General features: G+C 53.0%; 1 protein-coding gene across 2 annotated transcripts in view; it reads left to right on the top strand.

The window, feature by feature from the left end:
* The window catches only part of DERL1 (derlin 1), a 14486-nt gene extending 1818 nt beyond the window's left edge, over positions 1-12668 (top strand). Inside the window, exons 2-7 of one of the 2 annotated variants that reach the window (XM_021707705.1) lie at positions 2761-2825; positions 4045-4071; positions 4958-5053; positions 6140-6192; positions 7671-7721; positions 11350-12668. In XM_021707705.1, the coding sequence (XP_021563380.1) occupies positions 2796-2825; positions 4045-4071; positions 4958-5053; positions 6140-6192; positions 7671-7721; positions 11350-11488 (396 nt within the window). In that variant the 5' untranslated portion in view covers positions 2761-2795 and the 3' untranslated portion in view covers positions 11489-12668. Of the gene's footprint in view, positions 1-2760; positions 2826-4044; positions 4072-4957; positions 5054-6139; positions 6193-7610; positions 7722-11349 lie in introns of both variants that reach the window. The other variant, XM_021707704.1, reaches the window with a different exon arrangement.
* The last annotated feature ends 1435 nt before the right edge of the window (positions 12669-14103 follow it).

The raw sequence follows: 14103 nt of genomic DNA, 5'->3' as shown, positions 1-14103 counted from the left end.
GTGGCCGGGAGCGGCCACTGCACTCTAGTCTGGGCGACCGAGTGAGACTCCAACTCAAAAGAAATAAAATAAAATAAAATTCACTATACTAGCCATTTTAAAGTGTGTAGTTCAGTGGTCTGTAGTACATTCACATTATGCAACCATCACCACAGTCTAATTCCAGAACATTTCCATCACCCCTACGCCTTGTGCCTCTCTGTGCACTATCCTCCCTTCCCCCTGTCTCTGGCAGTCACCACTCTGCTTTGTGTGTGTGAGGATTTGCCTGTTGAGGGCGTTTCGTGTGTTCTTTTGTGACTGACTGCTTTCCCTTAGCACAGTGTTGTCACGGCTTGCCCGCGTGTGATCATGTGTCAGTGTGAACCTGTTGAATCATCTGTTGTCTTTACTGCTGACCCTGTCTCACAGCCAGTCTTGTTTTTTCTGTGACTGTGACCCTCCTCACCCCATCCTGATATTTGAAGCAAAGCACCATGCGTGATATTCCATTCATAAGTATTTCAGGATTTACCTCTGAAACATAAGAACTTAAAATCAAATACTGCTGTTAACCCTAAATGGCAGCAATTCCAGGACCGCTGGTGATGTTTGCCTTCTCTGGCTCACATGAGGTCCTTGGACCCACTTACCCATCCCCCTTATGTTTCGGGGTTGTGCATCCTCTTGGAATGTTCTGCCTGAGTACCGTTGAAAACACAGTGGCAGGGTTCCTAGGCCCTTGGACTCCTCATTTGCTTTAATTCTTAGGTGTTGCCCCTGTTCCCTGCTCCCCAGCCAGAGAGCATTTAGAGGTGCTTAAACTAAGAGGCATCTTTTAAAGCGCTTATTGAGGTACGCGTACATGCCATCCAGTACTCCCGCGCGGTGTGCACGGCTCATCGGTTTTGAGTGCAGTCACGAGCCACACAGTCATGATCACGATTCATTTCATGACATTCGTCACCCCAGAAGAAACATTTTCCATATCAGCCACTCCCCATTTCTATTCAGCCTCTCTCTTCCCCGTAGCCCTTCCTAAGCCACTAATCTATTTCCTGTCTCTTTAGTTTTGCCTGTTCGGTACATTTCTCATGACATCGTACAGTGTGTGTTCTTTTTGAACTTGCTTCTTTCACTCAGTATAGTGTTTTCAAGGTTCTTCCATGTAGCATGTATTGGTGCTTCATTCCTTTTTACTGCCAAATTTCTACTGTATTGGATATACCACATTTTATTTATCTGTTCATCAGTTGTTATTTGTCTTGGTTTTGTCTTCTGGCTATAATGACTAATGCTGCTATGCACATTAGTATAGACAGGAATTTTGAGATCATTCGATTTAACCCTCTTATTTTCCAGACAAAACAGTGGTCTGGAGTGGTGGTGACATGTCCCAAGAGCACAAAGCCACATGCTATAACTAATAGCTGGGCCTGGTACCCAGGTTCATGGCTTCTCAGTTTTCCCTCCACTTTCAGTTGACATTTTCACAGAATGTTTCCCCTTGCACATTTTCCTGCCTGGTTAAATAGGTGGTATATAGCAGTATAGGCTTATTTGTGAGGCTTCAGATTTGAACTGGAAGACTACAGTTTGAGACCAGTTAATTTGTAAATCCCCAGTTGCAAGCATGCCAAATACTCTAGTACTATAATTAACATGATTGCAGTATTTTAAGTACTCGATCTGAGGAAGCTCAAAGCCAGGCCACATCAGAAGTACAACTACTGTTAAGATCAGAAACTGTTAGCTGGGCTCAGTGGCTCAGCCTGTAATCCCGCGCTTTGGGAGGCTGAGGTGAGTGGATTGCCTGAGCCCGCGGGTTTGAGACCCGCCTGGGCAACTGGGCGAGACCTCATCTCTACAATAAATCAAAAAATTAGCCGGGCGTGGTAGCGTGCGCCTGTAGTTCCAGCCACTCGGAAGGCTGAGGTGGAAGGATCGCCGGAGCCCAGCAGGTCAAGGCTGCGGTGGCCAGGAGCGGCCACTGCACTCCAGTCTGGGCGACAGAGTGAGACTCCAACTAAAAAAAAAAAAAAAAAAAGATCAGAAACTGTTAGCATTTCGGCCCTGATTGGTCACGCTGCTCCTCTAGCATTGGGCATTCCTAGTGCTGTGACCGATGTCCCTTCAGGCAGCAAGGGGAACAGCAGAGGAGAGACTTCTGGAAGCCTGTTGTCTTTCTGATGGTAAGGCGGGGACAGGGAGAGAGGCAGAGTATGGATAAGTGGGGGGGGTGTGTGTGTCAGTAATGGTAAGTATCTCCCAGCCCAGTCGTGCTGGAGGAGACAGTGGCAGATAGGGCAGATGTGGTTCCTCTGATGGAGCTTGTGGTCTAGTGGAGGGAGACAGGGATGAGCCAGGTGATCCCGGCTGTGTCCATCAGTCCCAGCGAGAGCTGTGCAGGAGAGGCTGGCGGTAGGGAGGGACATGGGGGCCTCGTGGGGAAGGGGCCGTCACCGTGGATCGGCTGTCCTCCCTGGGGACCTGTCTTGGCCTGTGGTTGTCAGAGCCTGGTACTCGCTGGAGTTCAGTCGGGAGAGCCCAGATTAGCCTTACTCCAGGGACTGTGGGTTAGGGCTTTATTGAGGATGTGGTTTAGATGTTTTAAAAAATTCCCTTATCGGAGGAGCAGTTTTTTTCCTTTCTTTTTTCAGAGGAGTGATTTTTAAAAGGTCCTCACTTTGGCTTTCTCTATAATTTTTGAAGTTTTTCTCTACATAGTTCTGACTTTGTTCCTGTGCTGGGTCCCTGACGCTGGCTTGCTTTTCCTTCCAGGAGCTTTTGATGGGAGGCCAGCGGACTATCTGTTCATGCTCCTCTTCAACTGGACTTGCATCGTGGTATCCTTCAGTCTGCTCTTGGGCTGGATGGAGCCCCCTTTTCGCAGGTTTGGGGAGGTGGACAGTATTCCCTAGCAATTTTACACGGCAGCGTTGGCATCTTTGTTTCCTCAGTTAATGATTAATTGTTAAAAGTTCTTTTTAAGAGATGCAATAAATCATGTGGCCCTCAAGCAATGCATTCCCTCCCCATTGCCTGTGTGTGGTTTTTTCCACATTTGCCTAGGCTTTATTCCAGCTCCCTCTGTTCCTGACTCGCTGTGTCACTTGTGTGACAGCTTGCTGACTGATGCACATGGAGACCCGTGCCATGAGGCAGCTTTGGGATCTGTGGTCCTGATTAGAAAACAAGTTTGCAGCCACGGCTGTTCTTCCTCTGACTGCACTGCTGGCCTTCTTTGGGCCCTTGTTGTAGTGTGGTCCTCTGGGGAGCGCCCTGCCTGGGAGCGGCACATCCGTCTCCCTGCTCAGTGTCAGCCGTGGATGGGGGCAGCAGCTCTCACGCCTCGAGTCCTGTGCAGTGTGAGGGACGCACAGTGACTTGGGCCTGGCGTCCATCAAAACTTGGCCAAGAGCCAGAAAGTGTGGCACTAGGGATGCCTTTTCCCCTCCTTTAAGGGAAGGAAAACAATTATTTTAGACTTCAGCCATGCCGTAGACTTGTGAGAATGCGGTGGTCATTGTGTCTTTCAAGGGCACAGGCATCTCCACCTCTGTTTGAAGGAGAGATTCCAAAGAGCAGTGGCAAGGAGAAGAGGAATCCAGTGACCAGCGGAGCTGTGTGCTGGCACTAGGGCTGCCACTTCTTGTCCCAGTGTGGTCTCGTGGGATGCTTGTGGCTGGACGCCTTTGTGCTCTTTGACGTCATAAGCAATATGAACGATAGAAAAAGATTTTCCTTCAGAACACTGGAGTGAACTTTTTTTTTTTTTTTTTTAATTAAAAAAAATTTTTTTTGAGTTAGAGTCTCACTCCGTTGCCCAGGCTGGAGTGCAGTGGCATGCTCCCGGCCACCGCAGCCTCGACCTGCTGGGCTTAGGCGATCTGTCCACCTCAGCCTTCCAAGTAGCTGAAACTACAGGAGTGTGCCATCTCACCTGGCTACTTTTTCTTGATGTATTATGGAGGCGAACTTAACTTGTAAATGGGGGAAGTAACCAGCTCAGTCTGGACTAGGTGCTGAGTGCCTTGTGATATGTCTTTAACTTTACAAACCAAGATCACTGGCTTAGCAATGGATATGCAGGTACGTGTCCCTTTAAACTGTTTGCCCTTTGATATGTTTTAAGTAACTATTAATGGCCTCCAACAGAAGTTGACATTGCATTGACTGTGTGGCTAATTATGGCTAATTATGGGTATGTTGAAATTATAGACTCGTGGCCTTTGAAGATCTTACATAAGTTATCCAAGTCGTTTCTTTTCTGACTCATTTCTGGCTTCTTTATGGTGTTCGAACATTGAGAGTAGCAGTAGTTTCTAGGCATGTCTGTAGTATGTATTTTTATTTTTATTTTATTTTATTTAATTTTTTAATTTTTTTTTTTTTTTTTGAGTTGGAGTCTCACTGTTGCCCAGACTAGAGTGCAGTGGCCGCTCCCGGCCACCGCAGCCTCAACCTGCTGGGCTCCGGCGATCCTTCCACCTCAGCCGTCCAAGTAGCTGGAACTACAGGCACGTGTTACCACACCCGGCTAATTTTTTTGATTTATTGTAGCGATGAGGTCTCGCTGCCCAGGCGGGTCTCGAACCCGTGGGCTCAGGCAATCCACTCACCTCAGCCGCCCAAAGGCGCGGGATTACAGGCTGAGCCACCGAGCCCAGCTGTAGTATGTATTTTTAAAAATTGAGATTATATGCTAGGGAAAGCTTTTTGGCCTACTTTTTATGAGTAACCGAGCTTGACCCTGTTTCTGAATCCATGTAATCTCAGGCAGCCTGGCTGTGCTGCATTTTATTGTAGAGCTCTGTGGAGTTCCTTGCAGGATAAAGCAAGAGGGTCGGTGCATCCTTCTACCCCGTGGCCTTTCCTCGTGTCCATGAGAGGCCCTCGGAGGGCGGGGCCTCAGGACGGACGTCGTGCCTCTCCCAAGTGCCTCAGCCCCGTGTTCACGTGTTCTTTTCCTTTGCAGCTGCTGATGATTCCTCTGATCATGTCAGTACTTTATGTCTGGGCCCAGCTGAACAGAGACATGGTTGTGTCGTTCTGGTTTGGGACACGATTTAAGGTACTGCATCTCGGTTGGGAAAATGCTTTCCCTTGGCCTCTGCAGACGTTCCTCTTCAGCGTGGAGGTGCACTTTCTGACTCGTCCAGAAGAGGCCACTGCAGAGCAGGGAACCATAGGCAAGCCCGGGCCCCTCCTCAACCCCAGCTCTCTCGCAGAGCCTGCCCAGAGTCCCTTGCTGATGGCTGTGCCATCCCCAGTGGCTGTGGGCCTCAGGCCCGCAGGGACGTGTCTGCATTACTGTGCGCACGCGCGCGCGCGCGTGTGTGTGTGGGGGGGGAGAGGGAGAGAGAGGGAGAGGGAGAGGGAGAGAGAGGGAGGTGCCCATGGGAGCCCCGCCTGTGAATTCTGCCTCGCCCCTGGCTGCCCTCTAGCGGGGGCGGATGGCCGTGCGCCCCCAGCAAGGCTCTTCGCGCCTTCCTGCTCTCCCCCGGGGAGGTCGTCCGAGGGTCTCGGTCTTCTTCCTGGAGTCGGTCTCTCCCCGGGCTTCTGCAGCACTCGAACTCCCTCCTCTCACACCTGCCGCACGTGGCCTGGAGGCTCTGTAGGCGTGACCCTCTCCACTGGTTTGAGGAGGTCCTTGCAGCCTCCAGCTCTGGGTGTGATGCCCTGAGTTCGGCAAGACTCCAGTGTCTCCTCTGGGCACTGTCTTGCCAGGGGGAGTGTTAGCTCAGGATGTCAGTGTGTGATGAGGTAAGATTCAAGTGATTTTGCAAGATGTGTAGAAGGAGAACCGTAAAAAAGTGGTGTCTTGGGTTGATTACATTGTGCTGGTGGGAATCCTAGTGTGATGCTGGTACGCTTGTTCTCCGTAGCCTCTAGGACACGCACCTACTTTCGGAAGCCGTTTGTTAGGGTTAGGTCAGCAGGCACATACTGCATCTGAACTGCTTCTAGTGAGAGACCTGCAGTTAGGGGTGGCTTTAGGCAGGAAGCTTGAAGGACAGTCGGAGTGATGCCAGGCTGACCCGAGGAGTTCTGCAGTGACCTTCCAAAGGGCTTAGGGAAGTGCTGTCCGCCACCCCCAGCCCTGCAGTAGCTTCGTCCCCTTCGATGCGGCTGTTCACCTCTCCTCTGTTCTTCCTAGGCTTGCTATTTGCCATGGGTTATCCTGGGATTCAACTACATCATCGGCGGCTCGTAAGTGGTCCTGGGCTTACTTAACTGGAGACTGATTCCTGGAAATTGCTTATTGAAGTTATCTTCTTTCTTTAATCTTTATAGAACTTTAAAGATGTTCCTTATTGGCGTATTAGAACCTCACACTTAGGAATGCTTGCCTTGTGATGGAACTGATTAAGTGGCAGGGCTTTCAGCACATGGACACTGGACGTGGGATTTCATTAGCCTGTGGGTGGACAGGACGCTCCTGTGAACCTGTGTTTGGATAAGCATGCGTTTCTGGGTTCATGCTCCAGCCTGCACTCACACAGACTTACGTTGTGGCTGACTGACTGCTCGAGGAGCTACGTGAAAGTCCTTTGTCTTATGTTGTTAAGGCTTTTCCATGCCTTGGAAACCGCTGACCCGTCAGAGAGAAAGAAGTGCAGGTTCTCAGATGCAATGTCCTTTTGTAAGTGGGTTGATGGATAGTATAGAAGTTTTGGCCAAGCAGGGTCAGATTTTGGATTTGGGGTTAGAACTGAAACTTAGGAAAACCTTGAATTTGACCAGTCTGAATTTTAAAGGGAGGACACTAAGGCAGCTATTCTAAGAACTCCCATTTCTTGTGCTACAAAGTATTGTCAATATTTTAACAGACTTATGAGCATGTTTCTTCAGATACCCAGCATATTTGTTCTTGGTGGCCCTAGCTTCTGCTTGTTGCTGGGGAGGAGTGGACATGGGCAGCAGCCAGACAAGAGCACAGCGTGTGCAGAGCGTGGCAGCACAGGCCCCTACCCAGCGGCAGAGCGGCGGGGAGTGGCAGGCAGCGATGTGTCCCTGACAGGAGTGGCCTTGCCGGCCAAGACCAAGAAGGGTGTTGTAGGCAGGAACGGGGCCTGAGGGTCTCGAGGGGACCCACGTGTGAGTCCTCGTGTGAAGCCTGTGTTGCTTTAGGGCTCCAGGGTCAAGGCCAGCTTTCTGGGCGGCCTCCGTGGTCCTTCCCGTGGGAGGTGACAGGGACGTGCGCCACAGCTCCCGGGACAGCAGGCATGTGCTGCCTGCCTTGCACTCACGCCTGCGCGTCTCCTTGGTGCCTGCAGGTGTGGCCGTGTCCCGCAAGCGCAGTCTTCACGGCCGAGGCTCTCGCAAGCTGGCCCTGAGCTTCCCCAGCACCCGAGGCAGGAGCAGCAGGAGTGCTGCCTTGAAGAGGGGCTGTGCTCGAGGAGGTGGCAGGGGCTGCTGGCTCTGGGCCTCGGGCCTCGGGGTCAGCAGGACCGACCCCCCCCGAATGCAGTTGCCACTCCGGGCAGGGGGCCTGTGGAAGCTGTCCCCGATCCCAGGGGCTCAGTGGCTGCAGAGAAGGGTCTTGCCCCTGTGCTCCGAATTCAGGCTTGGTGCATCTCCTGGGTCTGCCTGGATGCCTTGCAACTCACTTGGCTCTCTGTTTGCAGGGTCATCAATGAGCTTATCGGAAATCTCGTCGGACATCTTTATTTCTTCCTAATGTTCAGATACCCGATGGACTTGGGAGGAAGAAACTTCCTATCCACACCTCAGTTTCTGTAAGTGTTTTTCCCATTTCCCCTGCTTCTCTGTGTTCTCACATGTCCCGTGAGAAGCTCCCTGAGGAGGAGGGCTTACCCATCACATGGAGAAATGTGAGCCCACAGGTGGCGTGCCCTAGTCGCACAGTCACAGGAGGCCAGAGGCCGAAGCCAGGCCTGCTTCCCTCCCTGCACCCTTGCCTCTGGGGACCCCAGATGAGTCGATTGTGGCGTCACGGCGGCGTGCCAGCCCCTCTGGGCCGCCTGGGGCCCTAAGGCAGCTCGGTGTGCCAAGCTGGGTCGTGGGGAGCAGGGCAACAGGGTCTCTCCTGGGAGGGTCGGGTTTCGGCCACAGGAGGACAAGTTGGCCCGTTGTTCGGTGATTCTAAACACTTTCAGATTATGTGTCACAGACCATGGTTTTTTTATCTGAAGAGTTAAGCGTGCACAGACCGCACAGTGGTGGAGCCTGGGCTTTCTGTGCGTCCATCCCCCAGGTGTGAGCCTTGCACCCGGAGGTGGTTCTTCAGCCTGCACCCTCTTCCCTCCTCGGAGTCTCGTGTCTGCTGCTCTCTGTGTGTCCATGTGCCCCTTGCGCAGCCCCATGACCAGTGTGAGTGCAAGTGCGTGGCGTTCGCCCCCCGCTTCTGAGTTTCCGAGGAGAGACCGGGTGGATGCTCCGAATCGCGGGAGAGGCCAGCTGTGCCTGCCCGACCCCAGCCCCTGCCCTCTGTCAGCTTTAGGGTGGACTGGCTTGAGGAGGCAGAGGGCAGGCGTGGCTTGAATCCCGCCCCCCTCGGACACCAGTGTTGGTGCTGAGGGAGCCGCTTAGCTGGGCGTCCGCCCCTCCGTTTGGGCCCGTCTGTCTCCAGCGTGGCACGGGCGCCATGCCGTTGGGGCTGTGGTGGCGGGGCTCGGTGCGGAGCACAGCCTGCCCTGCCGGTGAGGAGGGGTGCCCCCGTGGTCTTGCAGAGGGGCCATTGCCGTTTTGTCCAGAGCACGAGGCTGCTGCGGGTGGGACCGGCGAAGTTGCCATCTGAGTGTCAGCTGCTGATGGACTCACCTGGTCTTGTGTCGGGACATGCAGCCACAGTTTCACGTAAAGGCCTAGAAAACCCTTCCTAGCTCACTCACCTTAATGTTTCCAGGGGTCCATGAGGGCAGTCGACTCTAACGGGCCCCTCTGCCTCACCCCCCAGGGTGGGTATGATTTCAAAAGGCTTTTTTCTTTTGAGTCAGAGTCTCATTCTGTCACCCAGGCTGGAGTGTCATAGCACACTCATGGCCACCACAGCCTCGACCTCTGAGAGAGAGAGAACCTTCTGTGTCAGCCTTCCAAGTAGCTGGAACCACAGACATGTGCCACCACGCCCAGCTAATTTTTTGATTTATTGTAGAGACGAGGTCTTGCCATGTTGCTCAGGCTGGTCTCAAACCCGTGAGCTCAGGTAGTCCTCTCACTTCTGCCTCCCAAAGTGCTGGGATTACAGGCATGAGCCACTGTGCCCGGCTTCAAAAGGCTTTTTTTAGTGTGAACTGTAATACAGAGAAGGGCAGTATCACTGGTGGTGGTGGTGGTGGTGGTGTGTGTTTCTTTAAAAGAATAAGAAGAAACTTGTTTCTCTTCTGAGCCTTGAGTTGCCTTCAGGCTAAAAAACAAATGACCAATCTGCTTTCTAATTATCAAAGGACATAATGACAGCAGGTTTGGATTTCTGATCTAGTTTATCAAGTAGGATGGCAGATGCGTCAATTAAAAAAAGCTTGGCGCTTTGGGGGGCAGTCAACAGTTACTTCACGTTAAGTGGCATATCCTGACTTAGTGACCTGCAGGTGGCTCTCAGCTGTGGGCAGCAGGGTATGTGAGATCACGCCAAGCCTGTACCTCCCTTCTGTTGTAGAAGCCCTTCTGTGGAATTTTGCATAAAGATCAGATGACAACATACAGCTCCTCGCAGAAGCAGTAACTGCTTTGAAATTACCGTAAATTTTTGTTGATTATGTATAATTGAGTGTCTTTTTGTACTAACTACTTGCATTTAATGTCACTATCTGCTCAGGCAGTAGAAATGCCTTCCATGTTGTCTAAGAGTAGCAGCAAAGCAAGGCAGCCCTCGTGCTGCCTTCTGTCAGGGTTCTGTTTCATCGTGCACTTGGGAGAAATGTTAATGGTACCAGAAGTCATGAATGTTGTGAAACCAGCGCTTAGAAGTGTGTTTTGATTGGATGATAAGGCTGTATTGTTTAAAAGGGAAGAGGTGAGTTGTGGAATTCTAAGATGTACCAGTGTTTCGCTTTCCATTTAGAAAAGTAGTTATATCTTTTCCTTTTTAAATTACTGTTATTTTTTGTAGAACCAGGATCTCGCTGTGTTGTCCAGGCTGGTCTCGAACTCTTGGCCTCAAGCGATCCTACTGCCTCGGTCTCCCAAAGTGCTGATAACAGATGTGAGCCACTGCGCCCAGCCATATCTTTTCCGTACATGGTTAATTTCATGCTTAAACGGGGTCGCTGCCTTTCTTGGCAAGGCCATGAAGCTGTTGACACCTCTCTGGAGTCCAGTGTAAACAGGGGAGGCCTCCAGTCACTAGCTGCTGCCTGCCACTGTCCTTCCCAAGCGGGAGGTGTGTGGTGCCGAGGTGTGGGTGCGGGCTCTGAAACCGGGCTGCCCAGCTTTGGCTCCTGGCCTTTGCTTTGCTCAGTGTTCTTGCCAGTAAAGGGGCAGGAATGGCAGTGCCTGCCTGCAGGGCTGTTGTGAGGGCCGGGTGAGGCTGCACATGGGTAGCTCCCTGGGGGGGCATTGGATAAAGTCAGGCGGTGACCACTTTTGGGTCAGGCCGTGTCCTGGAGGCTTTCTTCTGGGGCGGGTCGCCCATCGTGGTGCCCAGAGGGCTTGGGCGGGGATGTCAGATCATGCCGCGGCCTCCGAGCAGAATGTAAGTACTGGGGTCTGGGCGCGGAACAAGTGGAAGCATGTTCTCGGTTTCACGATACAGTCAAGGACAGGAAGTCGCTGGATGAGACTGTGGAGAGCACAGGCCCTGTGCCGTGACTCTTCTTGTATTAATCTATAAAGTGGGAAGTCATCTGACCTTTTGGCCTTCCCTTCCCCGTTGTCCCGGAGATGGGCAGAACACGTTTGGCGGGCAGAGTGTGCGGAACCTGGGAGCTCCCAGGGAGGACGCCTCCTGCCCAGCCGTCCCTGATGGGCCAGCCGGAAGCCGCGTGGAGTGCCGCTGGGGCTCATGCAGGCGGCGTGGGGCTGCCCTGGGCCGGGAGTCTGCTCTGTGTTCTTGGATCCAGTTTGATTCGAGCTTAGAGATACCGTGATGCTGCCAGTTGTTCTTTGGTCATGGTACTTGTGGCTGTCATACTTTCGCTTCCATTCTCTTCTATATGGGTGGCTTTTATAGTCAGAAAGAAAGAGAGTGTGAATTTGGCTGAAACTTCACAAATTTGGGAAACATGAAAAGCAAATGTCGTCAGTGGTCAAGCCTTGAGCTAAGTGCACGTTGGCAGAGTTCAGTAGGACACTGGCCCTGGCCTTCAGCATGACAGGTGCCCTGGGGCTCCCGGACAGGGAGCTGGGCCAAGGTCAGATGGCCACGGAGTGACTGCCCTCTCCCCGTCCCCTTCTCTGTTCTAGGTACCGCTGGCTGCCCAGCCGGAGAGGAGGAGTGTCGGGGTTCGGCGCACCCCCCGCCAGCATGAGGCGAGCTGCCGACCAGAACGGCGGAGGCGGGAGACACCACTGGGGCCAGGGCTTCCGGCTTGGAGACCAGTGACGGAGCCGCGCCGCAGGCTGCGCCCGCACCGGTGCCACCACCTGAGCTTGCTGGCGCTCTGGACCCGACCCACGCTGAATGTAGTCTTTCAGGACCAGACAGCATTTTTTAAATCCTGAAGGAAACGTGTGTCCTCGTTTTGTGATTTGCATTCGAGCCCTTACTGCTATGAAGAGCAAATACCAACTGTGCTGTTCTCACAACCGACTCTGGTGTCTTCTCTTCCTCCCCCCCACCTGGGTGATGGGGCTTGGCAGCTCCTGCTGGGGCTGGGCTGGGCCGGGGCCATGCCTTGTCAGCGGGGCCCTTGTCTCCCTGCACACAGGCCCGCCTGCGCTTCCCACCCTGCCGCCAGGGGAGCTCGCCCTGTCGAGGTTCTGCCTCTCACAAGCTCTCCTATGTACTGACTTCGCCAAGGGTCGGTCACGGAGGACTTCTTCCCACAGCCCGCTGGTGGCAGAGCCGTCACCGCCGGGAGAGGACGGAACAGTGGCTGAAGAGCTGCCTCTGCCTGGGGACTCCTTGACCTGGCGACGGTCGCAGCCGTTTCCGCCTCTCGGATGCTTTTGTCAGAAAGCGCCACTGAGTCAGGGCCACAGATTGGCTTGCTGAGGCATGGCTGGTTGCTGGGTGTTTCTTCCCTGAGCGAGGTGCTCGGAGCTGCAGCGGAGTTGCCCCTGACTCCGGTTGGGTTGACACGGGACCCCTGGTGGCTTGCACGGAGGTGACTGCTCCGTGCCAGAGTGGCTGGTGGCGAGGCTGGGGGTTCCCATGTCGTCTCCGAGGAGGTGTGCCCCCAGCGGCTCCTGCCCTTGACCCCGTCTTATCCTTCTGGTGGTCCCTGACGATGGCTGAGGGAGGACGTCGCCCTCACGTCCGTTGTTCCCCTGCCCCTCTTTCGGCCGAGGGTCTCGTTCGTCGTGAGGATGGCGCGGCCCCACTGCACGTAGGTCGTCCTTTCTTAGAGCTGATTCGAGCACGTCTCAGTGAGTCTCGCGTACTGATGGGCTGTGATGGTTTGAGAATCGTTTGTGTTGAAGTCTTTGTTGCTTTGGGCTGTGACTGTCCAAGCTCGGTGAACCAGCCCCGCTGAAGTGCCCACCACTCCTTTTTCACAGGCGGGCTTTTGCCGTCAGAGCTTGGCTCATCACCAAATAAAGTTTTTTGAAGGCACGGTGTTTCACACAGTTATTTTGTGTTTTTCTTCTGAAAGCCGACACTGGGAGCGGTGTTGGGTGGCTGCCGCACTGTGGGCCACCTGGAAAGGCTTCGACACATCGCCCCGTCTCCTTCAGGGGGCGCTGTGGTCCGACAGCGTGCCTGCTCCTGCCACGCTCAGCAGCGTGCTTGGGCTCTGCTGGGCAGCGAGAGTTTGAGAGCAGCTCGTCATGTTGTGCAAAGTTTGTTCGGTCGGGCGCACTGGCTTCTGCCTGGAACCCCAGCACGCCTGGAGGCTGAGGTGGGAGGATTGTGTGATCCCGGGAATTTCAGACCAGCTCAGGCAACATTAGCGAAACCTTGTCTCTGCAAAAAAAAAAAATCAAAAAATGACCTAGGCGTGGTGACGCATGCCTGTAGTCCCAGCTACCTGGGAGACTAAGGCGGAAGGATTGCCTGAACCCAGAAGGGTGAGGCTGCAGTGAGCCGTGATTATGCCACTGCACTCCAGCCTGGGCGACAGACTGAGACCCTGACTCAAAAACAAAACAAAACAAAGCCAAATTTGTGTCTAACTCTCCATATTTAATCTACGTGATAAAGTTGGCAAGGAGAGTCTGAACCTTAACCATCACATATTCTGCTGCTGCCTGGTGGCCACAATAAAAGCCACTCAAAAGTTTGGAAGCCATCATTCCTATTGGTCGCGCGTGCACTCTGTAGGAGTCTGTGCTGGGAGATTCTGATGCTGAGCGGGCGTCTCACCACCCGGGGGCCCCTGCTGACTCAGTGGCTTCGGTGCGGTCAGGGTTCTGAAGGTTTATAAGCATCTAGAACGCTTCAGTTCAAGGCAGAAGGTTGTTAAATTCTTCCTCTTAAATGCGGTTAGGGAGCTGATGGTGTATTGTCTGGGTTGCCTATCTTTCAGGAATAATTTCACTGAAACAAGCTATTGGGCCGGGCTCAGTGGCTCAGCCTGTCATCCCAGCACTTTGGGAGGCCGAGGTGAGTGGATTGCCTGAGTCTGTGGGTTTGAAACCAGCCCGGACAGCTTGGCAAGACTTCATCTCTACAATTATAAATAAAAAATAAATAAAACGAGCTGTTGAGTTGTGACCTGGCAAGGCAAGAGTGGCAGTAGATGCTCTTTATGAATGGAAAATGCACCCTGTTTTGTATGGAGGACTTCTTTTGTAGTTAGTCCTTTTTGTGGGTAAAAGTTGTAAGTTAAAATATGCAGCTTGAAACTTGTCTGCCTTGAGGTCTCCCTGCCTGCTGTCCCTGAGAGGGTGCATAATTTGTGTAACCAGGCCCCTCTTGATGAGCCCTTGGCAAGTATCCAGTATTTTTTGCTACTAGAATCATGACACAGCAGACTTTTTTTTTGTCTTTTGAGTCAGAGTCTCACTCTGTCGCCCAGACTGGAGTGCAGTGGCACACTCACGGCCACCGCAGCC

The sequence above is a fragment of the Carlito syrichta genome, unplaced genomic scaffold (assembly GCF_000164805.1).
Source record: "Carlito syrichta isolate Samal-C Ts95f unplaced genomic scaffold, Tarsius_syrichta-2.0.1 Scaffold123439, whole genome shotgun sequence".
Taxonomy (NCBI): Eukaryota; Metazoa; Chordata; class Mammalia; order Primates; family Tarsiidae; genus Carlito; species Carlito syrichta.
The sequence above is the reverse complement of the archived record's forward strand: the minus strand, read 5'-3'. Positions and strand labels throughout refer to the sequence as shown.